General features: G+C 52.4%; 13 protein-coding genes across 13 annotated transcripts; 6 read left to right on the forward strand and 7 right to left on the reverse strand.

Moving 5' to 3' along the window:
* Nucleotides 1-434: 434 nt before the first annotated feature.
* On the forward strand, nucleotides 435-2915 carry Z519_03843 (uncharacterized protein; the record flags this gene model as incomplete). Its single annotated transcript, XM_016761590.1, has 1 exon — nucleotides 435-2915. The coding sequence occupies one exon, from the start codon at nucleotides 435-437 to the stop codon at nucleotides 2913-2915; it is 2481 nt and encodes an 826-aa protein (XP_016621928.1).
* A 768-nt stretch (nucleotides 2916-3683) lies between these two features.
* Nucleotides 3684-4775, reverse strand: Z519_03844 (uncharacterized protein; the record flags this gene model as incomplete). Its single annotated transcript, XM_016761591.1, has 4 exons — nucleotides 3684-3931; nucleotides 3988-4127; nucleotides 4181-4438; nucleotides 4495-4775. 4 exons carry the CDS (start codon nucleotides 4773-4775, stop codon nucleotides 3684-3686), a joined length of 927 nt encoding a protein of 308 aa, XP_016621929.1.
* Nucleotides 4776-5251: 476 nt separating this feature from the next.
* On the reverse strand, nucleotides 5252-7198 carry Z519_03845 (uncharacterized protein; the record flags this gene model as incomplete). Its single annotated transcript, XM_016761592.1, has 1 exon — nucleotides 5252-7198. The coding sequence occupies one exon, from the start codon at nucleotides 7196-7198 to the stop codon at nucleotides 5252-5254; it is 1947 nt and encodes a 648-aa protein (XP_016621930.1).
* A 1112-nt stretch (nucleotides 7199-8310) lies between these two features.
* Nucleotides 8311-9516, forward strand: Z519_03846 (uncharacterized protein; the record flags this gene model as incomplete). Its single annotated transcript, XM_016761593.1, has 1 exon — nucleotides 8311-9516. The coding sequence occupies one exon, from the start codon at nucleotides 8311-8313 to the stop codon at nucleotides 9514-9516; it is 1206 nt and encodes a 401-aa protein (XP_016621931.1).
* A 613-nt stretch (nucleotides 9517-10129) lies between these two features.
* Nucleotides 10130-11053, reverse strand: Z519_03847 (uncharacterized protein; the record flags this gene model as incomplete). Its single annotated transcript, XM_016761594.1, has 1 exon — nucleotides 10130-11053. The coding sequence occupies one exon, from the start codon at nucleotides 11051-11053 to the stop codon at nucleotides 10130-10132; it is 924 nt and encodes a 307-aa protein (XP_016621932.1).
* Nucleotides 11054-12215: 1162 nt separating this feature from the next.
* Nucleotides 12216-13795, forward strand: Z519_03848 (uncharacterized protein; the record flags this gene model as incomplete). Its single annotated transcript, XM_016761595.1, has 2 exons — nucleotides 12216-13156; nucleotides 13339-13795. The coding sequence occupies 2 exons, from the start codon at nucleotides 12216-12218 to the stop codon at nucleotides 13793-13795; spliced, it is 1398 nt and encodes a 465-aa protein (XP_016621933.1).
* Nucleotides 13796-14262: 467 nt separating this feature from the next.
* On the reverse strand, nucleotides 14263-14646 carry Z519_03849 (uncharacterized protein; the record flags this gene model as incomplete). Its single annotated transcript, XM_016761596.1, has 1 exon — nucleotides 14263-14646. The coding sequence occupies one exon, from the start codon at nucleotides 14644-14646 to the stop codon at nucleotides 14263-14265; it is 384 nt and encodes a 127-aa protein (XP_016621934.1).
* A 1232-nt stretch (nucleotides 14647-15878) lies between these two features.
* Z519_03850 (uncharacterized protein) lies at nucleotides 15879-16296 on the forward strand (the record flags this gene model as incomplete). Its single annotated transcript, XM_016761597.1, has 2 exons — nucleotides 15879-15934; nucleotides 15993-16296. The coding sequence occupies 2 exons, from the start codon at nucleotides 15879-15881 to the stop codon at nucleotides 16294-16296; spliced, it is 360 nt and encodes a 119-aa protein (XP_016621935.1).
* A 947-nt stretch (nucleotides 16297-17243) lies between these two features.
* Z519_03851 (uncharacterized protein) lies at nucleotides 17244-17753 on the reverse strand (the record flags this gene model as incomplete). Its single annotated transcript, XM_016761598.1, has 1 exon — nucleotides 17244-17753. The coding sequence occupies one exon, from the start codon at nucleotides 17751-17753 to the stop codon at nucleotides 17244-17246; it is 510 nt and encodes a 169-aa protein (XP_016621936.1).
* A 1110-nt stretch (nucleotides 17754-18863) lies between these two features.
* Z519_03852 (uncharacterized protein) lies at nucleotides 18864-19925 on the reverse strand (the record flags this gene model as incomplete). Its single annotated transcript, XM_016761599.1, has 2 exons — nucleotides 18864-19820; nucleotides 19884-19925. The coding sequence occupies 2 exons, from the start codon at nucleotides 19923-19925 to the stop codon at nucleotides 18864-18866; spliced, it is 999 nt and encodes a 332-aa protein (XP_016621937.1).
* A 265-nt stretch (nucleotides 19926-20190) lies between these two features.
* Z519_03853 (uncharacterized protein) lies at nucleotides 20191-21071 on the reverse strand (the record flags this gene model as incomplete). Its single annotated transcript, XM_016761600.1, has 2 exons — nucleotides 20191-20806; nucleotides 20869-21071. 2 exons carry the CDS (start codon nucleotides 21069-21071, stop codon nucleotides 20191-20193), a joined length of 819 nt encoding a protein of 272 aa, XP_016621938.1.
* A 694-nt stretch (nucleotides 21072-21765) lies between these two features.
* Z519_03854 (uncharacterized protein) lies at nucleotides 21766-22529 on the forward strand (the record flags this gene model as incomplete). The annotated part of the gene is made up of 2 exons (XM_016761601.1): nucleotides 21766-22128; nucleotides 22188-22529. The coding sequence occupies 2 exons, from the start codon at nucleotides 21766-21768 to the stop codon at nucleotides 22527-22529; spliced, it is 705 nt and encodes a 234-aa protein (XP_016621939.1).
* Nucleotides 22530-24310: 1781 nt separating this feature from the next.
* On the forward strand, nucleotides 24311-26087 carry Z519_03855 (uncharacterized protein; the record flags this gene model as incomplete). The annotated part of the gene is made up of 3 exons (XM_016761602.1): nucleotides 24311-24325; nucleotides 24438-24474; nucleotides 24553-26087. 3 exons carry the CDS (start codon nucleotides 24311-24313, stop codon nucleotides 26085-26087), a joined length of 1587 nt encoding a protein of 528 aa, XP_016621940.1.
* Between the last annotated feature and the right edge of the window lie 578 nt (nucleotides 26088-26665).

Consider the following 26665-nt stretch of genomic DNA (forward strand, 5'->3'; position numbering starts at 1 on the left):
CGCCGACCAACACCAACTGGTTTGTTCCAGCTGTGGCCGTCTGCGACACCCGACTCTTCCCACTGTTTCTGTGTATATACTAGTAATTTTGTTTATCTACCGTCTCCTTGCATGCTTGTGTACTTTATTGACGAACCCGGAGAATTTTGTGAGGGTCTGCAACTGGAATCTTTGAGGGCGCGACACTTGTACGATTAGAACTCACGCCGAGAACTCAATTTGCATCCTACAAACCAACCTTGGATCTTTCTGCCACACGCGCCACCCCGATTTTGCGCCTGTACGCTCTCTCTTCTAGGAGTATTTTCAGCCCCTCTTGCGACAGAGCCTGTCCAAGTCAACGATGCGCCGAGGCTGCGGCCCGCAGCAACGAGTTCACGACAACAATGGGATGGCCACGGAGTTCGTCGTTAGGAATAGACAACGCAACCTCGATGGCACGAATACGGAGTCGGGGAGAATCAGATCTCGAGAAGGAAGGTTTTCTAAATCGTCACCCACACAGCAGCGAAGACGATAGTAACGACACCTTCGACGAGGAAGAAGGAAACCCTTCGGTCGCGTCCTCCCGAGCCACCTCTGCCTCCTACAAGCCCATGCTCATCAACAAAGCCTACAGCTCCAAACGATCCTCTTCCCCCTCCTACCTCGGCAGGATGCCTCGGTCCATCATGCGATATCTCTGCCTAGGGGTCGCCGTCACCCTCCTCATCTTCATCTTTTCGCTGGTGCGAATGAGTTACGTCGCAGAACAGGAGGTGCAAGAAGCCATTGAACAAGAAAAGATGAAGCCCAAACCTCCCCCATGGGAAGATTTTCCGTTTCTGCAAAGATATTATGGGGGAATACGGTCGATGGTGCCGGTCGTGGATAACGTGCCTGAGTATCCACGGAAGGAGGACGAGGTGGAATGGGAGAAACTGAATATTACTGAAGAAGCTGTTGAAAACTTAACGCCAGACGAGGCTCACCCTGCTAGAAAGGAAAGGAGAAAGAGAGCGATCCAGCCTAGCAAGAGATTCGAACCATATCCCAGCTACACTTCGCCAGAATATGTTGCCAAATACGGTGAAAAGGTGGACTGTTACCTGGATGCCGAGAATACCATCTCAATCCCGCAGGTGCGGATATACGAGGGCATTCCACGGGGGTTTCCGGACATGGTCATGGGTTCTGCGAAGCTCCTGGGTCTCAGGGACGACATCTGCTATGACCGATTTGGGCGCTTGGGACCCTATGGCCTTGGGTACAGCATCAACCGAGGTGGAAGTGGTGCCCAGCAGGAGGGCGAAAGAGAAGGGGCCGATTTGGTGTGGCAGGAAGCGCCCGAAGTGGACTGGAGAAAAGTCCATTGGGCCGACGCTCAGCAAAGATGCGTGTTGGCAAATAATCACCGTTTCAAGGAACTGCCCGAGAAACCACGAATCGATACGTTCCGAGCGATGCCGATCGGCACCGTCTACAACAAGAGAGACGATCTTGTTGATTTTGAGGCCATGCCAACAAAGACACCCGAGAGCCCCAAGAGGCCCAAGACTGGCTCAGAAAGACTTCCTCGGACGGCAGTTGTGATCCGCACTTGGTGGGATTACCCATACACGCCCGAAGACAAGATCTATCTTCGTTCCCTGATTTCAGAGTTGACCATGTTGAGCGGCGGTGAGTATGTGGTGCATTTCCTGGTCCAAGTCAAATCCAACGATGTGCCCATATTCTCCGATGACGAAACCTACGAGCGTGTTCTTCGAGACTCATTACCCGAAGAATTCAGAGGCATGGGCACCCTCTGGACCGAAAAGCAAATGGAGCTCATGTACGGCGGTCTGGAAGAGACAAACATGCGCGGATTGCCCGTTCACGGAGTGTATCGCAGTACCTTTATGCCCATGCAATACTTCGCCTATCAGCATCCCGAGTACGATTTCTTCTGGAACTGGGAGATGGACATTCGAACCACGCACCACTGGTACCATTTCTTCGACAGCGTCACGAAATGGGCCAAGCAGCAACCACGCAAACTCCTCTGGGAAAGAAACAGCCGGTTTTATGTTCCCTCCGAACACGGCGAATGGGAAGACTTTAGCCAAATGGTTCGCATCCAAACGGAACACGGCACAAACAGCGTCGCCAATCTATGGAGCAGTCTGAACCGCGCAAACAAGGATCCCAATGACCCGAGCTCCAAGACTACCCCTGCGGGAGCGATGAAACAGCAAGGTGACAAACCAATCTGGGGTCCTGAACGACCGCTTGATGACGACGTCGCCATGGATACGGACCCGACTCCACCCACCTCGTTTGAAAAGGACAAGTACACATGGGGTGTCGGCGAAGAAGCAGACTTGATTGTGTTCAACCCGCTATTCGACCCCGATGGCACGACGTGGCTTCTGACGGATGACACCACGGGGTACAACATCACGCGTGGCCGTCCACCACGCCGGACCGCCATAATAACGGCGTCCCGTCTCTCTCGCAAATTACTGTTAACTATGCACAAGGAAACCGCCCTCAAGAAACACAGCATGTTCTCCGAGATGTGGCCCGCCTCCTGCGCGCTGCAACACGGCCTGAAGGCCGTCTACGTGCCCCACCCAGAATACATCGACCGCAAATGGCCCACCAACTATCTCGCCTCAGTCTTCAATGCAGGCCGCAATGGCGCCACCGGCGGCGCCCGCACCTCTGTCTTTGGCGAGCGCGAGCATAACTTCAGAGGTACCACCTGGTATTACAATGCCGGGTTCCCCGAGGTTCTCTGGCATCGATGGTTGGGAATGAAGTTCAACAATGACGGCGGGGAACAGTGGGAGGTGGCAGGGGAAGGGAGGATGTGTCTGCCTGGCGTGCTGTTGCATCCAATCAAGAGGGTCGAGTTAGTGCAGGAAGGGAGGAGGGCGGATCAAGCTGGATGATGATGGTAAGGATGCCATCCAAGCCAGCTGAGGCAATCAATAGCAATGAGGTGGACTATGGGACCTTTCTTGGAAATTAGGTCGCGGGGACGGGAGTCTTGGATATTAGCGACTCGGAGTTAGCAATATACGCGCAACGTTTGCTGAGCCGGAGGTGTTAGAGCTCCATTTTTACTACCTAGGTAGGTGTACGTACCAAGGTCTTCATCTACAGTGTCGATACAACGCAACAACGACTTCTTCATCTTCTTCTCCTCCTCCAAAACCAATATCAGTTTCGCGACAGTCCATTAGATCTAGTAGGTCCAACACGCCTCGCATGGCGTGGCCTGGTCTGGCCAGTGAGAAACTCTGGTCACCCGATAAATAGCTACTGGGAAAGAACGGGTGTGAGCGAGCACTAGGTACACCATTTGGACATGAGTGTACACAGGAAGTCTGTCATTTCCCGAGGACAAATTGAATGGATGCGATGTGATGATGGGAGCATTGTCAATTTCATCAAGCTAACTAGCTTGTTTTTGCTTTTTGTTTTCGACATCAGCCCTTTTTGTTTGCACAGATGGACACAAGCAAGCACGCACGCACGGCAGATTTCTCCTTGCAAGCAAACACAAAGGTTCTTTTCGTTCTGGCTCAGATTACCCAAATCAAAAATATTTACACCCCCTCCCTAAACGCCGTATGAGTCGGACACCCGGAGGTATATGCAAGACAGTTGGTGGTAGCAGGGGGCGTCAAAGGTGTGGCAACATTTTGGGTGCCACTCTAGCAGTGCATGTCGAACTTGGGTTGTCGGTCAGAAGTGAAAGACCCCCAGTGCTGCTCGCTCGCAGATTGTCCGTTGTCACCAATGGCGTCCGCCTTGTTAGGCTCGTCAAAGGCCTCAAACCAGAACAGGTCAATGCCCCAGTCCAAAATGCCACAGACGGCGGACTGCCAGTATGTCTTCATGTTGTCGTCGCCCGCTTTTGCAGCGCCAGCGTCCGAGCCACCGGTGCCTGGCCAACCCGTTTCTGGGAGAATCGTTAAAGATGGCTCACAATGAAATGGCTTCAGGGCTTGTTCTTACCGCCGTTCATGAAATGGATCTTGTCCAGGCTGCCGCTGACTTCTTGAACGTGACCTAGGGCCTGAGCCATGTCGTCGAAGTAGGTCTTTGTTGCATTTGAGATATCTTGGTATTGCCAGTAAGCAAAGCCATTGGCGAGGCTGTCCTTGGTCAGCTTTGCCCCAAATAACGCACAGCTTTTGGTAGCTCCTACACTAGTTGAATGCCGCTCTGGATGATCGAATCCATGGTGCCATTGTTCCAACAATTCCAGCTGTCTGCAGTCCCAAGCTGCGTATTGGGATAGGACTTTTGCATGTCTGCAATCCAACCCAGAAGCTCGTCGGCGTTGTAGGTGCCTCGGTACATGCCCTCCGAACCGATTGTGATGCCGTACAGTGTATCACCGTAAGAAGTAGGGTCCGCTTCGTCAACTGCCGCCTTCTCCTTGTCGTAGGCACCACCATCAGGCCTAGCGTATGTCCATTAGCCAAGTTCAACAAGCCTGCGCCCTGGAGGATCACTCACCACATGCCCAACAACACCTTGATGCCTGCAGACTTGGCAGCCGGGAGGACTTCTGAGGGAGTGTGGCAAGGATTGCCAAACTGATCGGAGGAAGAGTAGGTTCGAACTAGCTGAGCATCGGTATTGCTCAGGATAGCCTTGAAGTCGGCTTCGAAGTCGGATTGGGTTTTGCAGGTGCCATCGGGATTGGTATTTCCGACGGCGAAGCCAAGTGTACCAGCTGCGGACACTGCCAGCGGTGCCGTAGCCAGAACAGTGGAAAGAACGTCGCGGAGTTGCATGCTGGAGTTGTTGTTCAAGTCAGATCTTCACAAGGGATGGAAGGGGGTCGAATTGTAAATCTCGTGCAGCAAGGGGTTGGGGTTGAGAAAAGATTGAAAAGAACTCTCGCGAGAAGTAGAATGGCCAAAGAGAGTGACTGAACAAGGTAGTGTTGCAAGACAAAGAGTGCGAATGGCTAAGAGAGGAAGAAAATGCTCGACAACTGAAGGACAAACACGGTCTTTCTCTAGAAGTTTGGAGGTTCATCCCTTGGATTGACGCGCATGAACCGCTGTCCCTGGACTATTCCATTCCAGGAGCAATGCGTTGCCGCCTTAATTCAGCCGCGCCTCATTTCGGCTGGCACCGGCTTGGCGCCAAGCTTAATCTGGCTTCGGGGTGGAAGGGATCCCTGTTAATACATGTCAAATATATTGCGTCTGATAGTCTAACATATCTGTTACACGGGTGTAGTAACGAAGCAGACGTTAGCTCATCAGGCAAAGCACAGCCCCAGCACATCCGAAGGAATCGTCCACGTCCTCATAATATCATTCCGGGCCTGGAACTGCATGAGGAGGCCTGCCTCCATATGCCAACTGATATGGCAATGCAAGGCCCACAGTCCCGGGTTGTCTGCCTTAAAACGAATGAGTGCCCAACCGTACGCATCAATCATGAGTGTGTCCCGTCGCATGACATTGGAAAGTGTCTTGTTTAATCCGTCGTAGGTCGACCAGTCGAAGTATTGATCAGGAGACGAGGCAAGAACCCAGAAAGTGTGACCATGCAAATGGAACGGGTGTGCTCCTTCGTCGTAGTTGGTGATCAAAAGATCCACTACGGCGTAGTCGGGGATGTCAATGACATACTGGTTGGCAGTGAAGGCCGAGCTTACTCCAGAAGTGGTAAACGAGGTGTTGGCCGCCTGGAGTCCCGCTACAGCTTGATTCAACGTGGGCACATCGGCCATGACCCAGGAGGTTCCATTGATATAGGCGCGATCTAGGGCATAGTCTCCAATCTGGAAGTTAGCCGCTATAGCATACAATGTCGTGGCTGGAGGTGCTTCTGATTCGAAGAATGGTGTCAACAACGACGAGTTCAGGCCAACACACTGAACATCCATTGCATCCTTCCAGTCCGTCGAGTTCGTTGGTTCATCTGTGTTATTGGCATACGTTATCAGAGCCCTCACGTTAGGGTCAAGGACTGGGTTTGGACCTCCAAAGCAAAATGTATTCATCTGCGCTCGCATCCAGTAGTTTGATCCTGCCGATTGATTGGCGTTGATGACGATCGAATATCTCTGCGCCACAGCAATATCAAGTCGGTGGACCGAGAGGGGTTCCGTGGCAGTCCCATCCGCTTCGATGACGGAGAGAGGATGGTTGTCTATGGAGAACTCAAATGTGGCGAATGCGCCCGTGTTGATCAAGCGATACCGATAACGCTTGCCGTGCTGAACCGTAAACACTGCACGTGTCGAATTTTGCTCGCAGACGTAGCCACTGTCAGAATCGAGCGTTGAACAGTTGAAATAGTTGGTTCCCTGGATCACGCCATTGTCGGGTACAGGTTCGCTGTTTTCACTTCCACTGGCGAGATAGTCGGGGAGAAGGGCCTGACTATAGTCGTGGTACCAATCTTGTATGAGCACAACTTGGTCCACATCATAGTACTTCTGCATCTTGAGTTCATCCGGCGAATGGATAATTAGCGGTCCGACTGGGCCATCTCCGTTTGTGGTCGAATAGTGGGTGTGATACCAATAAGTTCCGAATTGGTTTTCCACGGTGAAGTTGTAAGTGAAATTTGCACCCGGAGGAATTGGGCATTGAGTTATCCCTGAAGTCCCATCCATCCAATTTGTGCCGTTCTGATAAAGGCCATGCCAGTGAAAAGCAGTCCCATTCGGTAGGTTGTTTTGGACATGAATGAGGAGGCGGTCACCCACGTTAGCACGGATCAGCGGGCCTGGGAAGCGACCGTTGATGGCGACGACCGGGCGAAAGACACCATCCGGTGACAGCTCAATTTCGCTGACGGTGAAGTTATATTCTCGTGTAGTCGGCGGTGCATTGAAGTCCCAGCTTGCTATATCGAGAGTGTAGTCTTCCACATTTGATCTCCACGGAGGAACCACCATCGACGCTTGCGAATCCTCGCTGGGCGACGAACTGTTTGACGGCGAAGGAGACCCGGCAGCGCTGTTCGATTGTCCTTTGTTGGAGTGTTTTAGTCCCAAACCAAGACCCAGCCCTAGCGCCAGTCCCAGGACAACTACCACAACAACCACGAAGAGTGCGAGATACGTTGTTCTCCGCGAGGCTCTCGAATGAACTCTTCCATCTTTTGCCCCTGATACCGCTCCAGTACCCAAAGTGGGAGCGAACTGCTGCTCCTCAGCAGCCTTTTGCTCTGCAGACGTATCTTGGGCCATTTTCCTGACAGTACGTTCAAAGTCGATGGCACGCAGTCCACAACAGGGTGGTGTCGAATGACCTGTACAGATAAACACGAAGAAAATCTAATCTCACTAGCGGGGCGTATGTTCAAGTTCGCCACAGACACCTCCCTCGCTGATTCCTGCCGTGGCGGAGGGAGAGAGTCCACGAATGGTTCGCATGGCCGTCACCGGGCAGCGCGCCGGTCTAGCCGTTTGAACCGCTTGCAAATCCTTTGCCATTCCAACTGCCCAGGTTGGTGTAGGCGCACGTTGCGACTCGGATGGCCACCAACGCAAATGGCAAGGCTGATTTGGGGTCGGGCTCGGGTAAGAATGGCATAGGTACTTCCTTCCCAGGCGCTGGTCGATATTGCCCTGGCAAGCGAGACCGAGAGGCGGCCATACTCCGAAAGCCTCTGAAGGCGAGCCCTTCCGTATGCTCCATCCTATGAGAGCGAACACGTTTCCAAGCAGCCTGTCCCTGCGCGAAGCTTGCTAAAGATGCATGAGGTTGAAATCGAGAAGTGCAGTTGGAAGAAAGAAGCAAGGCCAAGCCGCACGTGCTCCAGCCTCACAATTGGTTGGCTCGATGCCTTGGCGTCCGCTGCTTAGCCTCACTAGCCTTGTTGGCAGCGTCGTATGGACCCCAACCCAGGCTCCACTGAATCCGCCCTGGATCCATCAAGCCTCCATCGTTGTCTCCACTCTGCGCTCAAGCTTCAACAAGCAAGACAAGGCATTCTAGAGATCGTACCGCTAAAAGCTTCTTCTGCAGCTTTGTTTGGTGGGTTCTCTGCCCCTCACAACATGCTTTGCAGCTACTCTAGTTACCAGGAAAGGTGACACTGAGATGTGCGATGGGCCAAAGCCTGCTCGAAAGATTCGCCGCGAGGGAGCGCATGCTCACAGCTGTGGACCAGCGGCAACGAGAGCTCCCAGGACCCTGGAAACGTGGTCTGGCTTGACATTGAAGCTCTGGTTTCTTCTACGTACCTCCACGGACAAACCATATAAGAGCTCATCGCTCTTGAGACTGTCTCCCTGGTTCTGCCAGATCCTGCATAACACGAGCTGTACTGGTAACATACTCGAGAAGCTCTTTCATCATGATGAACTCTATCGCTTTGCTTGTTGCTGCGGGCTCTCTAGCAGCTGCCTCTCCTTACGCATCCCGTCCTCCCGTCCCTACCATTGAGCCTACGCTCACCCAAATAGAGCAGTCCGCTGCGACCGCACTTAGCCTGTCACCCGTGAGCAATGTCAAGGGAGTCGCGTTCAACCGTTTCTACCAGATCTGGCTGGAGAACACCGACTACTCTGCCGCCGCCGGCGACCCGAATCAGCAGTTCCTTGCCTCGCAAGGCATCACATTGACCAACTACTTCGCCACGACCCACCCCTCTGAGCCCAACTACTGTGCTGCAGCCGGCGGTGACGATTTTGGCATGGACAACGATGACTTCAATCAGATCCCCGCAGACATTGCGACTGTCGTCGACCTTCTTGATACCAAGGGAATCAGCTGGGCTGAGTATCAGGAAGACATCCCCTTCCCTGGCTTCCAAGGCTTCAACTATTCCAACCAGGTCACCTTTGCCAACGACTACGTGCGTAAGCACAATCCTTTGATTCTGTACAAGTCGGTCACGAACAATGCCACCCGACGCGCGATGATCAAGGGCTTCAATGGCTTTGACAGCGATCTCGCGAACCACACTTTGCCTCAATGGGCATTCATCACTCCCAACATGACGAACGATGCTCATGACACCAACGTCACCTTCTCTTCTCAATGGCTGCGGAACTTCATGACCCCGCTCTTGGCCAACGAGTACTTCATGAACGACACTCTTGTTCTTCTGACCTTCGATGAGAACGAATCCTACGGAATCCAGAACAAAGTCTTCTCCATCCTCCTGGGTGGCGCCATTCCCGCACACTTGAAGGGCACAAAGGACAACACCTTTTACAACCACTACTCGACGATTGCCAGTGTCTCGCAGAACTGGGGTCTCCCATCCCTCGGCCGCTGGGACTGCCATGCCAACGTCTTCGAACTTGTGGCAAACAAGACCGGCTACAAGAACGCCAAAGTCAACACCAAGGGACTCTTCTTTAACTCGTCGTACCCTGGCCCCGTCTCTGACGACGAGTATGTCTCTGCCTGGCCAATCCCAACCAACGCCTCGACCTGTGCCCATGGTAAAGGCGTCTTGAAGTCTGTGGTCAACACGTACAAGGGAAAAGCCGCTACCTTGAACTACACGAACCCATATCCCTATGACGCCCTGACTGGCAACAACGTGCCATAAGAGCCCATGCGAAATGTCCGGCATAAGAAAGCGTGCTATGTGATTGTCCGTTTACTACGAATGAATCAGAGATAGCTAGTTAATAAGCAAAATAGTCCCAATGAGATACTATATCCCTCAGCTGATTCGTCGCCTGATCGCCAACTTAAGTAATTACTCTAGAAGTTTCCTGCTTTCAATTTCAGCGTTACCTAGAGACCAAACAGCGTACTTGTTAGACCTGATTTCTCGCCCCGGGAAGCCGCGTGCTGCAATGTAACTCCTTCCAGAAACCCAGTCCGGTACCTCGTGATGACCGCGAGAAGCGAAGGAGCCACAGACGGTATCCGGCATCAACTAGCATGCTGGATGTTTGCAGCAAGTAAATAGCTCATGATTATTTGACCGAGCGGCAGGGATTGAGACCCCGGAGGAGGAACCATGGTACCCACCGTGATCGCCTAAGCACCTCCGAACCTGAATCCTGGCAGCTTGTGTCCGGTCAGTGCCGTACCTTGACCCTATGATTGGCTACGTACATACGAGGTACCCAAAGCAGCAACTCCTTCCACAGGCCAATGACAACGGCAGAGATAACAAACCGTCCTTCTGGAATCCTTCCAAGAGGACTAGTCTACTGCAGAGAATTGAACAGCCTAACAACGCCCATGGCACAACCCGCTGCTGCGCCTCCAATTATCACCATCTGCCCCGCACCCGCGAGATTGCACTTCATGCTTCTCCAACCTCGCCAACCCTCAACAAACCCAGTCTTGACGTATCCAAAAACAAACAGTGCAACAACCATCACGCTAATACTCCATATCAGCCCTTCCGTGACGTGACTCGCGAAGAAATATGGGAGTAGTGGTACGAAGCCACCAATGAAATATCCCAAAGCGATCGTAATGGCACAGACTACCGCCCGACTGGGCGCTGGTTCTGGCGTGTTGTGCTGGAAGTGCATGAGGAAGTCCACAACGGCTTCTGGACTGTTGGAGGTAATGAGTTGATGAGTAAAGTCCTTGAGGAGGGAGGGTGAGAGATGGTAGGGAGCGAATATAGATGTGATCTCCGAGGACAGATTGCCGCTCGATTCCAGGACTTTCGAGCGTGTCGAGCGGTATGTGGCATTGTATGCTGCTTCTTCACTTTTTGCACCTAAGTAGCCGCCCAAGCCCATTGAGATTGCTCCTGCAATGAGCTCAGCGAGACCACCAAAGACAACAACTTTTGTATCGCCTAGAGCAGAGAGACCGGCGGTGAGGGCGAAGGGCACCGTCAAGCCATCTGAAAGACCGATGATGGCGTCAGATACTATTCTTGCATTGATGGGGCTGCGTTCTCTCTCTGGTGTTGGTTGAGGTCCTTCACAGACAGTTTCTGCGGAGGTCTGACTGCTGGTTTCGATCGAATCGTCTGCTTTGGTGTGGCAGGATGCTTGTCCCAGCATGGCGTCTTTCTCTGTGTCAGCGGGTACTGTTGTATACGAGCGCTTCATCAGAGCTCTGAGCATAGAAGCCATCGCATTGGTATCTTCGAAGCTTTCAATTGACATCTTGTAATGAATACGCTTTATGTGGATAGATCCTTGGAGGGCAACCTTTTCTACTGTCAAGCTAGAAAACTAAGGTCCTCGGTAGCTCTAGAGATTGAGAGATGAGAAACAAACAGAGTTCGACGAGGTATGCAAAGGAGGGAGGCTGGGCGTATCCAGGCTATAGAGATCCCTCAACTCCGGAAGCCTCACCGGCTTTACCTTGCCCGGTAATGGGGTGTTGTACGAATGTAACGCAATCAAGAGTTGAAGCCGTGAGGCGGCAAGCTTGCGTTCATCTCCTACCTTCCTGATGGAGATTCACGTCAACTACCTGACATGGGATCGATGCCAAAAACTTCGCCTAGTGGGAGAACGACGGAATAACTGTCAATTGAACGCCTGTCGACGGGCAACGTGCACAGTTTCGACAGAACAAAATTCCATGGCCCAGGGCTTTTAGCGTGGCGGAAGGAAGAAACTGGAAGCAGCTCAGGAACATAACTTCCATGCAGAATGACGATCGTGTTGCCTGGCCACCTGAGCTTCATGGACAACGTGCCTTGTCAGCTGCAAAGAAGAGCAGATGATTGGCGATTGAAACAAGAGTCGGGACAAGCATGTGCCAAGCTCCCCAAGCTCTCATTCCCACCAGGGCTTTAGCACAATACTAATAGTAAGCGGGTCACCAACCTAATGCACTCTCTGCCCCGCTGGGCTTAAGGTACTCGAGGTGCCCCACGACCCCCACTTCACGAGGCTATCAGGCTTTCCGTCAGTTCTCAATGGCAGCTTTCATTTGTATTCCAACATCCGGGCCATCAATGCAGCACCTTGTCCAAGCTCGCTACCCACTTGCTACCTTTGCATGTCCTCAAACTCGGACACGTTGTTTTCCCATTCTCAGAAGGTGACATGCCGGTCATCGAGCGCTGTCCGAATGCCAAAGGAACGTGTCGACGAGGATACACAGCATTGGCTGTTTGACCTCTGCACGACACCTGGGATGGGAGGTTATAGCATCATATTGACTACCAGCGGTAAACACCGTCCGGGGGAACGCCGCTGAGGGAAAATTTGTCTCTTTAATGCATGAGATAGAAGGCATAAAAGTAAGTGCTCTGCCTCCTCCTTTGGAAAACTGCCAAGCGCAAAAACCACACAAAGTAGCCCGTTGTCCAGAATGCTGTCCCCTCTTTCTTTCCTGGGTGCTTCCGCGCTCATCTCCTCTGCTGTTGCTGTCCCAGTCAACCGACGAGCAGCAACATGGCAAAATCTAAGCTCGAAAATCACCCATGTTGTATACCTCATGATGGAGAACCACTCCTTCGACAACATAGCTGGATACTGGGACTTTAACGATATCGACAACTTGCGCAATATCACTTTCTGCAACGAGTTCACCAACCCAAACTGGACGGTCTGGAACGAGCCTTTGCTGATCTGCGCCGGCAAATACGAGGCTGAAGTGCCCCTCAAAGACCCGGACCATAACTTTGCGGGCACCAGCTACGAGATCTATCGCAAATGGCAACCAACAGCTGATGATGTCCCTGACATGTCAGGTTTCATCGAGAGACAATCCGAAAGGTACAACGCCACGCCAGGAGACTCCTCTTTTGTCATCAAGGCTTATGACCCCAAAATGGCGACCACACTCTCCACATTGGCCCAAAACTATGCTTTCTGGGACACTTACCACGCAGAGCACCCTGGACCTACCAACCCTAACAGACAGTTCGCAACCTCAGGTTCAACATGCGGCTATGTCGACAACACCAACCAATCCGCTGGCTGGTTCATGAACACCACGGGCACGAGTTGTGCAGTCTCCATCTTCGAGGCCTTGTCCAACAAGAACATTAGCTGGAAAAACTACTACGAAACCGACATCATCGATGCGTACATGTACAAGTGGGTCCAGGACAACGCCATGGACAGACTCGTTCATGCGGACCAATTTTACAAGGACCTCGCCAACAACGAGCTACCGCAATTCTCGTACATCAACCCCGAATGCTGTACCATCGACTCCATGCACCCGACCAGCAACATGGCTGCTGGAGAATTGATGATTAAGCATCTCTACGACGCTCTCCGTAACTCTTCCTACTGGGACAATCTGTACGTCTTCTCCCCTTTTTTTGGGCAGACTGTCTTGGCTAACAAATATTCAATCTGAAAGGCTCCTCATCATGTAAGTCTCCACTCAGAAGCCAATTTGAGAATTGTTTCTCTCGGTCTCTCTCCTCCTTGAAGCCAAGTCTTTCCTGACATATCGCTCTTCGACGCTAACTCCGGGGCAGCAACTTCGACGAACACGGAGGTTTCGCCGACCACGTCCCTCCTCCGGTAGGTATCCCTGCGCCTGAAGACGGCATCACCTTCTCTGGCATGTCCGACGGCCACAACGTCACCTACGATTACACACGGCTGGGCGTCCGAGTGCCCGCGTTCGCCATCTCCCCCTGGATCCCGCCTAACACGCTCATCCACGACCAGGGGACCATGTACGCCGAGAACTCGGCCTACACGCACACGTCGTTCCTGCACTTCTTGCAGGAACTGTGGGGGCTCGAGGGCCTGAACAACCGTGTCCAGTGGGCCAAGACGTTCGAGTACATCTTCGCCGACACCCCACAAGAAGGCGGCGGCCTGATGAGCCTGCCCAGCCCTGTCTGGCACGCCGGATTCGGCCAGCCGGAGCCGGATGCCTTCTATCTGCTGAACCAGGATGAGGGCTATTACGCCAGCTTGGATTGATGAGATAATGAAATTAATATAGTCAGCCCTTACGGCATGAAGATTTCAAACTTACATAGTTAACTCGGAAAATAAAATCTAGATTCAAACTTCCAGAATCTCGCTGTGTCAGAATCGGCAGAACAAAGCCTAACGGCACTCAGTGAACGCCAGCTCCTACGTAGAGCTCGCTGTATTTGAGAGAGCCGATAAAGCCAACGTACTCAGCGTTAAGGCAAGCTAGGATATAAGTGAAATGCACACTGATCCATAGTGTCACATTTCCAATGCTTCTGGTCGTCGCCGTTGTCAGGTAACGCAGCTCCTTGTTCAAACCGGCTGACGTAAACAGGGATGGTGGTATCGCGGCTTCAGCACTCCTCCCCATGCAGGGTCTAGATTTAGAACAATCTAGTTCCAAGATCTTTGTTCCCCGCAAGGGCGAAAGAAGAGACCGAAAGCACCCCCATGTCCTTACACTGTTCCAATCAAGCATTGACCCGTTGCCAAACATCCGAGCCGCCGAGCAATGCACTAACCGTCCCTGCAACGCCAACTGTGACGGGATCGAGTTGGAGCCAGCCTACCGCTGCACTTGGTATCAGCAAATCACAGCTGTCAATTGCCAGTTGCCTGTACACAGCGCGGCGTTTTGCGGATTTAGCATGCCTTGCTTTCGACTGTGGCGGCTCATTGGCCACACCCTTGTCACCAGTCTTTTCGACGATGGTTGAGGTAGCCTCCTTCTGGTTGGTTGGATGGTCGCTCTGAGACGATGCGGAGTCGGAGTAAACAAATAAGAGTTCGTATAGATCCAAGGCAACAGAAACTGACAAAGCATAGAACCAGAATTTCAACGCTTCAGTTTGCATAGTCACCGCCCAAGGTCTCCAAGTCCCGAGAACAGCATCGACCTAGTTGATTGGATTAAACACCTTCAGTCAGCCTTATATCGGAGATAACTTGCGATGCCGTGACAGAGTACGCACAATTGTAAACATCTCCAAGAAAAGATATATGCCGAGCAAGGACCACTTTGAGACAATGAGGAGAAAATGAATGTTGTTTTGAGCTACTTGTGGCTGAGATTGTTTCGGTGGTCTCTGCTTCGCCGTCTTACTTGTTGGAAAGGACTGGTACTGGTTGTGCGCCAGATTCCAGCAGTCGATCCATTTGAGGAGGCGAAGATACCGACGTGCTGGACATCCGAGGTCGTCAGTCACAGATCTTGGGAGCACAATTTCAAGTTACCGCTGGTCAGAGAAGGTATGCATGGTGTCGTCAACCATAGTGGAAGGTGCTTACCGAGCGCAAATTGATTCTTAGCGGTTAGCCACTGGGCAGCCTCGTCGGGTGACAGGTAACCGATAGTTGCGGCGATTTGCGAAGTCGATTGTAAGAATTTAAGGCTCTTCTCAACCCCAACTGTTGTGTTCCAAAGAGTTGCATATTAGTACCAATGTCTCGTTGTACCGCTAACGCCATCGAAAGCAAACGGAATTGGCTTGCTCTGACGCCTTTCGACACTCGTTCGAGCAGGAGAGCCAGGGGAATTGATCGCTTACGGGCATCATTCGAGAATCTCGTTACGAACTGCAACATCTTCAAAGGACGATCAGGCCGGGAGAAGCTGACAGACTGGGGGAAGTGATAAAATGAGAGCGCAAATATTGCAGGTTCATCCGAACTTGAAAAGAAACCTGCAATGTCTGCGCTCCATTAAAGGGGAGAAGTGGCAAATTCGGCGAACCCCGCTCACGGGTTGGCTCCTTCGGCCTCGAGCACGCTATCACCACATACCGTGATATCGATCCATCCAGATAGCTGCGCATGGCTTTGAATCGGATACGGGAGTAGCCATACATCAGTAAAAGGTGCCATGGTCTTCTGGAGCAGAGACATTTACCGAGTCTAGTGACATCGAGGAGAAGACGGACAAATAGAGGCTGGAAAAGTAAAAGCGGCGAGGAGAGAACCTATTTTGGAACTAGTATGTTGTTTCCGCGCTCCACAGTTTATCCGACAATTCGAACAGAACTTCATTGCGTCTTCCGCAGGGCCAGTGCACTTTTGCGAAAGCTGTAACAAACAGGGCCGATCCAGCATGTCGGTAATTTCGCGCCTTCTAGTCCTTGTTGGACTTCTGTCCCTGTTCCATGCGTATGCGCGCCGCAGAACCCGCTTGTCAAGATTTCGAGGACTGACGAACATGATGCAGTGCCTATTCCGCCCACGAATTCTCGACTCTCTCCACGAAACTCCATAAGAACGCCGCTCTCCCGCTCGACATCAAGCTCGAGACCCTGATTTCAGTATTCCTTGCATGTTTCGGTCTTATACTGGGCTCCGAGCCGTTGAAACCCGTCAGCTGGAACGCATGGGCGGGGCAGATTGAGCGAGAAGGTGGAGGAGCGAATCCCTTTCGGGGGTTGGAGGAGAGGGTGGGCTTTATGGATATCAGGGCTCAGAGGAGAGCTTTTGCGGAGTGGGCGAAACAACAAGGCGCTGTGTCCAAAAGTTGAAATGGTCATGCGTGCAACGTCAATTTAAATCTTCCGCTTTGGGAGAGGGAAACCCAGGCGTACCGGGGGGATTATCAAACGAGCGGAGACAGAATTACACCGGTTCACGATTCTATACTTTTCAGTTATTGCAGGCACCGAAATGATGGCCGCTTCAATTAGAGCTATCTACTGCGACTTTCCTCGACCAGTGCAGTGCTCACCCATTTGCTGGATCCTTTGAATAGGCGGCGAACCACCAGAAAGCGGCTTCGGCAAGCAAGCGTCCATTCGTTCTGCTATTCGTTAAGGAGGCTAGACGAAGGAGCAAACAGCCGCGAGTCTCATTTCCACCAGGGTGCCAAGCGGCGGAGATGATGAGACCCCGAGGGAAGGAGTCGTGGAACGTGAAGTGGGTCTATATACGGAGTACTTCAAAGATGTCGGGTAACGATCGATGGATGTTTGAATTGGTCAAGTATTGGACATCCTGCACAAATGCAATTGAGAAAGTGACAGGAGATCTATGTCGATCCAGAAAGAGGACGCGCAAATCGCGACACCATCTGAGAAGTGAAAATCGAGAATGATGTCTAAATTTGATTCATTCGTTTAATTCGTTCAATTGGAAAAGCCTCCTTAATGGGGCGACAATCTGCTCTATCTAGGCCATTCGCAAGAGACATTGTTCATATGGCGTGTCATACGCCGGGGCACTTTTCTGTCGTGATACATTGATTGATACGATCCATTTCCGCATCATTGGAAGTCCTGTTTTCCATCATATCCTCATTACAGTCATAACTTTCAGGGCTGAAATCAACTCCCATGTTAGCCGTTTTCAATATCCACCATTCGCATCCGCTATGCATCCAAACCCCGAGGTTAGAAAATTCATCCTAGATGACGAGGATTCCTCTTTTCCCCCTCAGGAGGACAATAATTTATAGGTTCATTTGCCGAGGAGTTCACAGCAAGGAGAAGCCAAGAGCAGCCACAAGAAGACCGAGACAGGCACCGGCAACTCTGTTCGTGACTGCTGCGCCAGTGACTTGGGCGAATGTGGCCATGGAGGTCCCTGATGAGGTGGTGGAAACGCCATTGTACGGGCTCTCACCGACCGTGCTGGTCACGAGAGTCGTGGGACCGGACGAAATACTCTGGGCCGATGTGGTGCTGGATCCGTTGCCGTAGTAGTATCCCGAGTAGCTGGGTAGAGTTGGCGAAACGGGCTGGCTGGTGATGACGGCGGGCTGCGTGGGCTGAGACGTCACGACCGAAGGCATGCCAGTGATGACTCCCAGGGAATTGGTCATGGAAGTGTAGATCGTGAAGGGATTCTCGTAGGACGATGTCGGCCACGATGAGACCTCTTCGGTTATGCTAGAGGACCACGAGGTCGAAGACTCGGTAGGCAAACTTGTTGAGGCGACTGGGCCTTGGGGCTGACCGTCTGATATCTGGGAAACGGCTGACATGGTGACGTCTGCGCGGGTCGTTTGAAGGAGGAAAGCGATGGCAAGGGAGAGTGAGGAAAGCGTTGTCTGCGAAGTGTACATTTTGTTGATGTGGTAGACGAAAATCTGGCCTGTCTGCTCTGTCGACTGGGAGCCGATGCGGTTTGGGTTCGCTCAAATCCTCTTCTCAGAAATGCGTACAGGTACGTTATCAGTGCAAGGGAGTCCGTTTATCACAGGGTGAACAATTGATGTTGCTGGAGGGCGAAAGACTCAGACAGGAGGATCGAGGTTGATTGAAGTGAAGGAGATCTGGCCAGATGTTTGCGACGGCTTTTCTTTCTCAGAGCCTATATATGTTACCCCTTCGCCGCAACCGCCGTATGTGCATATCAGCCAACCCCCCTTCTGGCCTTCTATTTGTTCTGTGGCGGAAGGCTAGAAATGGAAAAAAAATGTTGGCGGGCCACGACTATTCTTGTTTGCAGATGGAAGACGCCAATGACGCGCAGTTAAACGCGAATCAGGTGGGTCTATACTAGCCTAAAGTGGTAGGGCGCGAGGCTGGTTGCAGTCTTATTGGAGGCTGGAGCCCGTTGGGTGGGTGATGGCTGGGGTGTGTGCGCTGGGTTTCAGGTGTCCGCCCTTGCCCGCGCTATCCCTTACTATAGCTTTTCAGGGATGGAAGAAGGGGGCGAGGGGGGTTACAGAGTGGAATACGGAGTACTGAGTACCTCGTACTGCGAACGAAAAGCAGCATTCTGCCTACCCAGCACGGAGCAGGACAAAGCTCGATGGGCTCTCAAGGTTTAGTGGTTCACGATCCCCATGAACCTGCCGCACCAGCCAATTTAGCATTCTCTAAACAATCTAGTCCATCTTGGGTGCAGATTACTCTGTAACCTAGGATCGAGTACTCCAGACAGGTTATGAATGGTTCATTTCCTCTTGACTGGAATTACCGGGCCACGTACCTGGCAAGTCGGTGGCAACATGGTGTCCCACTCCAAGGTGGCATACCAACGACATGACACGAGCCTCCCGTTTACCAGTGCTCACGGAATTCGCTTGAACGCTCTGACCAATACAAAGAAGATCTAGAACAACCTGAACATCTTCCAACCCGCAAACTCAAAGTCTCCGGATGCCTATCCGCGGCAGCCTTTTCTTCGCTGCACTCGTGTTCGAGATTTTTCGTGCGGCGGTCGATATCGACGTCGGCAATTGGCAGGGCAGACTTGGCTTATTTTGTGCCATCATGGTTTGCTCTTCATGTTCGTTTTTATGTGTCTCCAGTTCACCAGAGACGGCTGGAAAAACTGATTTACTCTGGTCAGGCGCAGAGGCCCGCGTTGTTTTAGGTGACTTTCTCTTCGGTTCAATTGCTTCGGACGAAGTTTGCACGTCACTTTCTTCGGGCAAGGCTATTTCCGAGAGCGCGCGCTTGTCTTTCATCCTGTTTGGTGCACAGTTAAACGCTGTGTTTGATTCACTCGGCTCGTTCTCTTTCGTGTCGTCCTCTAGAGACTTTCCTCGAGAAGATGAAGGTTTCTCTGTTGACCCATGCTCAGGCTCCTCCCCACGGCGCTTCGCTTCCTGGACAGCATCAGATAGATGCTTCGGAATGGGCGCATGAATTCTCGTCATCAACTGTGCTTGTGTAGAAAAGCTGTCGTAGCTTTCTTGTATGAGAGCCCCTGCAGCAGCATTTAATGCAGAGTCAGGATTGGGTTGAATCAACAAGCATGATATGGTGACCAGGATGTCTTTCAGAGTTAACTTGGGATCCCAATCTCTTTTCAATGTCTCAAGACACACCGCTCCAGTCGTAGGATCCACATTTGGATGGTAAATTCGGGTCTGGAAGGCGGCTTTTGGAGGACTTTTGGGATAGTCCGGGGGCATTTTCAGATGGAGACGCCATAATCCTTCGGAATAGGGCGTGCCCTCAGCGCCGGTGATACAGACGACGAGTTGGGTGAGATCGTCTTGGAGCGATGAGCCATGGTCGCTGTCTGGGAACAGGTAGTTTGGAGGTAGGGCAGATCGCAGTGCTGCATGATCTTTGGCGAGACGACGGAGAGAAGCCTTTCATGTTGTTAGACCTGCGCGACACGAAAATCGCTGAGGGGAGTGGATCCGGGATTGCACATTGGTAACGGGGCTCATTTTTGGCTGTGCTGCGACAGGCATGATTGTACATACCATAGGATTCTGTACTTTGAGAGGGCGTCTGTGAATACGCCTATGTCTCTTTTCTGGATATGGCTATGTTTGTGTCTGATCGACGCAGCCCCACTCGGGGATACCGCGTCAACGCGTTTCACTTTCTCGGCCGGAACAATATTTCTCCATTTACCTGTTTGATGTCACAGCCCGTTGCTTGCATTCGCGATTCAGCGACTCGGAGACGACCTGGGCTACTTTTCTGCAATTTACAGCGACGTTCAGTATTCCCTTATTCCTCATCCTCTTCTTCATTTCCATGGTACTCGTTGACCTCTCCTGTGAGTTTGGGACTCAACGGTCCCTCTCTTGTCCAAATATTCAAGCCGACCTTCTCCCCAGTAGTCACCACGTTGCCCGAGTGGATGACCCTTTGGTCCCCTCGGCCACCAACCAGATTCATCCAAAACACCGCGTTCCCAGGAATGGGAAGAAACTTCACACCTTCGTCAAATGGGGTGTCGCAATCGATATATTCACACCAGCGTTCGTCCTTCGGTGCATCCAGCAGCGGGAATGTAGTGCCGCCGCCGGAGATGTCTGCACTTGCTTTCACGTATGCAAAGAACGATGTCAGACGGTTCCCGCCGTGCGAGCGGGTCGTCTGCGCCGCAGACGTGAACCAGTCCGTGTGAAGATCGTAAGTCTCGTTGGCATGGTATCGCACTAATTGCAAAGGCTCAAGGTGTGAGTGCGGGGTGTCAAATCCCTGAAAGCGCAGAGCGCGCTCTTCAATGCAGCGTGTCACAGCATCGCGGGAAGCAGTGGCAGACTTAGAACGTCGCGTGCTACGAAGGGTTTGAGTACCGTCCTGGTCGGCTGTTTGGGAGTCAATGAAAGCTGAAGAGCTGTGAATGAAGGTAAGCCTGAGATTAGGAAACTTAGGGGGGGGATTGCGCACACGACCTACCTTGTTTGAAGGAGGTGTTCGCGCTCGGAAGTGGTGAGGAAGTTGGCTATGTAAACCACGAGCGGATCGCAAGAGAGGAGGTGGATGGTGTAGGGAGGGTGTGTGCATTCTGGAGAGAAGTTTGCCTGGTTGTTGAATGCGGCAACATGGGCGGCGGTTGACATCAGGCTGGCGATACGATAATAGCTCTCGAAGATCTTCATCTTGGAGGTCAACATCAGCGCGGACAGATTCCAACCTTCACAAATGGTCGACAAACTTCTAGAGTCCGCAGTTTACGATGATGAGGCTGTGAATCCCCGTATACAATCAGCTCTCTTGAAGATGGAACAGCTGCGCTACCTTCCTTTACTTCTGCCCCTTGAAGCGACTCCTCCCCCTCGTGCGTTTCACCACTGCAGCTTTACAAGGCATCTCTCAGCGGACACCATGAAGAGTATCAGACTCATTCCTCACATCTCTTCAATGTCCTTAGCTCCCTATTTCTGTGGAAATGTTGGTCTCTGCTCGAATCATCCTTGGTAGTTTGGCTGCCGTAGTCCATGCACAATGGCACCATGCCTCCAGCGCCGAGTTCCATTCACTTCTCGACTCTACCCGTCTCACGCTCGCAGCGGTCGTCGTGGTATCTAGTCTCCCTGCTTAGGGCTCGTGAATCCTTTTTCCTGACGTGGAATTCAGCCTTGGACAGCTCCCTGCAAATCCCTTGCCTCAGAATGGGCGACCGCGAAGTCCCAACTCACTTATCCGCTCGTGAGCATAGACTGTACTGCGGAACCATCCCTGTGCGTTGCGCACGAAGTGCATTCCTATCCTGCTATACGCCTCTTCCGTGGTCCCGATGAATCGACCCGATACAGGGGCCCGCGCAAAGCATCTGCCATCGTTTCCTTCGTTATGCGCGCCTCGCTTCCAGCAGTCTCGGAGGTAAATGTCAAAAATATTACGGACTTGGTTGGGATAGATCGTGTGACGTTCGTGGCACATCTGAAGAAAGACGACGGTTCTATGAGGTCAAAGTTCACAAAGGTTGCAGAGACATTCCATGACCAGTTCGTCTTTGGGATTGCGGACGACAAGAGACTGGCAGCGAAAGAGAAGATAGAGCTTCCCTCTATCATTGCTTATCAGACGGATGTTGGCGATCAAGAGGTTCTGCATGGCGTCGTAAAACCCTCCGTCATTGAGAGCTTCGTCCGTGATGCAGGCAAGCCCCTCATAGATGAGCTGACTCGACGAAACGAACTCAATTACATGAGCGTAATTTCCATCAAACATTTTTCTGATGCGAGATGGATGCTGACCCCTCACGTCAATAGTCCAATAAACTCATCGCGTATATAGTCGTCAGCGACGAAGCCGACCGCGCCTCACTCCGTCGAAAGCTTCACCCTGTCGCAAAGCAGTACAAGGGCTACGTCAACTTTGTCACCATCAACGCCATTGAATATGGCCACATGGCCGCAAGCCTTGGGCTGCATAGGGGCCACTGCCCCATGTTTACCTTGTACAGTGCCTGGAAGGATCAGGTGTTTCCATATCCGACGGTCGAACAAATCGAGGCGGACAACATAGAAGAATTTCTGTTGGAGATCTTGCATGGGAAGAGGGCGCCATGGAACCCGGCCGGTGCGGGACATGGACAGCATGACGAGTTGTAGAAGACAACGATACCAAATCGCCCAGCACTTCGCGGAAGTGGAAGCGACTGATACGGACTAGGATATAGGGACACGTGTCGGGGCAAGAACGGCAAGGCCCTCCGTACCGAGTAACAAGAGGAATATGGTCTCGACATCTCATAAACAGATTGTCCAAAATATCACTTTGCCTGGCCTCCTGTATGTCGTATGTCGGAGCCGTCGAGGGGGTGGCTGCGTTCGTGTCATCAGCCACTCACCACAGGAGCGGCTGCTCGATCTCATACCCGTCTAGAGACAGCTGGGCGCGAGCCGCTACGAGGATCTCAAACATTGCTGTCCAGGCATGATGGGGAATTTCAGCAAGCTGGTCATTCTTGAGAGATGTGCTCGGTTCCTCCTCTTTGACCAATCGCAAGGACCGCGTTCCTGCAGCCTCGCACCCGGCTTGATTGATTGTTTGCTCGTGCTTTTGTGCGTGTTCGGTAAGGAAGTGGCAATGCGTCGAGGCTACTCCAGACATGGTACTGGGTGCATGTGTGATTCCATCATTGTGTAAGACTGAGGTTGAGCTGCGGTTGCACAGCCGCCCCGCATGGCCAATGCAGTCTATCGTTACGAGCCAGCCAATCAAATGGCCCGGACTACACAGGCGCAGGTCGGCCTCCCCGCTCCGTGGACACAGGCGGAACAGACGACTCTCCCCGCCAGCAAAGCTCCTTCTGGTCCTTTTGTCTTTTCTCTTCCCAACCTCAACCGCACAAACCACACCAAACCACACCAGCTCCTGCCCCAGCTCCTGCAAAAAGTCATTCGTACCCTTTTGACGCCCATTCCGACCAATTTGGCCTCGGCCCATATTTTGATTTGTTTTTTTTTGGGCCTCTGGGCCCATCTCCGGGGCGCCCACGAGTGCCCCCTACAGACCTGCTACCCACTGTTCACTGACAAGTGTCGGCGACACCGCCTAAAGCATTGCCATTGCAGGCTTGTCGGGCTTGCTCGTCCTTGCCTGTGCGACTGCCCATCAAGCGTCTGCTGGCTTTCATTGCCTGGGTGATTCCGGCCCCCCGAGGCTCTTTGCTACAGCTGAAGGCTTCCAGTGCTCCTGGAGCTGCCTGGCAGGCTATCTCGTCGACAAAGGACCTTCAAAAGTTCGGCCTCGACATTGACAGCATTTCACGAACCCTTCATTGGTATATACGTACAATAATTTCCGCAAGCTTGCTCCGTCGTAACAGTTCCTGCTTCATCATCCCTTCCCACCCCTCCAGTGCTGGGGGTACCTGCATATCACGCTCACTCAGAGCCCCTCGCCGAACCGCTGCAGAACCGACCACTACTGTACCAATCTCGGCCGCCGCAAATCTTCTTTTGCGAGCTTGCACATCTCCGCCGCCCACTGTTGGCCACCTGACTGCAAAGTCCGCCACTGGTACCCCTCGTACTTTTGACGCAACTCTGCTTGCCACCTTGTTCCTACTCCGGCGCCCGCCCGCCATGTGGCCAGAACCTCAAGCTCGCCCCTTGGCTATCCATCTCCCCTCCCACTCGCTTGTCCCACAGTACGTGTCTGTGCCTGAGCCACATCCTGATACAGACCTAGTGCTCGCCCTCGCTGGCTCCATGCCTGGCGGGATGGGTGAAAGACATGGGTTATCCAATGGCACCTCGCATGTCTTGGCGTCGCGCAGGAAAAGGGCTAGCAAACCAAAAGTACGAACGGGATGCAAAACGTGCAAGGTGAGTTTCCTCCGCCCGCCCGTCTCCACCCAATCGACCTCTCTTTACATTCCCCCAAAATGCCGGCTACATTGGTGGGTAGCTGAACGATCAAAAACCTCCCGGTGTCGACCCATGTCTGACTAAACCTGTCTCCTGCCACGCCCTCCTACTGGTCTCATCGCATGCAACTGACATTAAGAACAGATCCGCCGCATCAAATGTGACGAGACAAAGCCCAGCTGTAAGTGTGCTTCCCCGTCGCCTGGCCCGTGCCAGACCTCTCGCTCTTGTCCTGATTAGTGCTCACTTGACCTCGCAGGTAAGCGATGTACCTCCACAGGACGTAAATGCGATGGGTACGAGTTCCCCAAGGAGAGCTCCAGCAGCTCACCATCAACCGCATTGTCGCCACCGCAGCAATCCACGGTGCCTTACCAACATCTATTTCAACCCAACTCAATCTCAAAACCGTTTCAAGGCAACACACAAGAACGCCGTATCTTCCATCGATTCCAGTATTGCACGGTGCCCGCTTTCACTGGGGGCTCCGAAACCGGTTTCTGGACAAAACTCGTACTCAAAGTGGGTCACGAAGAACCGGTGGTCCGGAACGCAATCATTGCCTTGGGGACGTTGCATGAAGATTACCAGGACCGTTGTGGCAAATACAGCCCCCGGTTGATTGACGACGAAGGCTACCGATACGCCCTGAAGCTATATGGGGGGGCGCTGCGCGAACTGAACCAGAGACTCAACACACCCTCGAGCACCAACGCCAAGCTCGCCATCATTTCAAGTATATTATTCGCCTGCTTCGAAGTTCTTCGACGCAATAACATGGCCGCCGTCATCCACTACCAGCAAGGAATGAGAGAATTGATCAGACAAATGAATCTGCCTCAGGGTGACGACATATCACTCGCACCCTATTCACCAGAACAACAGTCCGGCTCGCGACCAACCTTCCGCGAGATGCCTCAAGATGAGCTGGATGAACTGCTCCGAGTCTTTGCCCGATACGACATTCAAGCATGCACATTTTCCAAAGAGCGAGCGGAACCTTTGTTAACCCATGTTGGCCAAGTGCCTCGGATACTGCCGACCAACCTTAGCTTGAGTCAAGTTCGCAATCATCTCGACAACCTCCTTGTTTCTGTATACCAACTTGTCAAGTCCGAGGCTCGTATGTACCGATATTGGAGGAGAGATGCCGTGCCTGTAGAGTGGCAGACTCGACGCCAAGAGGCAATCGACATCTTTGATGCTTGGGTGGCAGCTCTGGAGAACTTTTTCTCGGCGCAGGCTCCGAGACTAAGTCGTACCGACATCAAAAGCCTGCTGGGTCTCCGCCTCCAGATCAGGACTGCAGTCATGATGCTCAAAGTGTGCATAGATTGTGGACCAGAGAGCACCTTTGACGCCTTCAAAGATGACTTTGAAGACATGGTGTCCAAAGTCGAAGATGTGACCAGAGCTCTGAGCTTGGCCGAAGCAACGCCCTTGGAGGACGAGCTCACACCTTTCACCATGGAGCTTGGCATTATACACCCTCTCTTCTTCACGGCTTGCAAATGTCGAGACTGGGGTATCAGACGCCGGGCCGTGGCCCAACTCAGGAGAGCCGGCAGAGAAGGTGTCTGGGAGGGACCTATAATGGCCGTCTTGGCCCGGAGAATCATGGCTTTGGAGGAAGAAGGTCTATCTCAAGGAGACTTGGTGCCCGAGGCGAATCGATTCCACGACATCAGGAAGAACGTTGATTATGACAGTCGGCAAATCTTATTCGAAGCGACCAGAGCTTTGGACACTGCCTGGGAGAAATTTTCGGTTCACAGGGAGGCGGTTCCGTTTTGACGTGTTCCATTTACGACCAGCAAGGTGTTTCGGGAGAAATTGTCCCATCGACCAGGAGGAATTTAAAAGCATCATCCAAGACTGCGACTATCCAGGTAACAATCACGACGTAATGACCAAAGATAACGACCAGGACGCGGGGCCTTTTTCTCGTGGCACGACAAGGAAAATCTCTGCAATTTGGTGTCTGCGAATTACGCGATTTGGCCAGGGTGTGGAAAATCGCTCCAGAAATGTACTGTAATGAGGATAATGTTGGTGTGTGTGGTAAGAACGTTGGATGTTTGTGGGCATAGGTGGGGAGCGGCCTTTGGGACGGGCTAGGGTACTCTTGGTACCTAGGTACATAGGTACATAGGATATAAATGGACTGTATAAGATATACATATACCCCGTTCTCTTCAGAGGGAACATGCCATTGATCCTTTTTTTTTTCCTGGTGCTGTATCGGAGAATTTGTGTGCGTCGGCCCTCGGGAGGCTTGCATCCAGGCTGCGACCCTGATCCCTGGCGCTTGGAGCGATTCCAGTTTTGACCGCGGACGGCGCCGCCGCTTGGCGGGCACTGGGCCAATTAGG

The sequence above is a fragment of the Cladophialophora bantiana genome (genome assembly GCF_000835475.1).
Source record: "Cladophialophora bantiana CBS 173.52 unplaced genomic scaffold supercont1.5, whole genome shotgun sequence".
NCBI classification, from domain to species: Eukaryota; Fungi; Ascomycota; class Eurotiomycetes; order Chaetothyriales; family Herpotrichiellaceae; genus Cladophialophora; species Cladophialophora bantiana.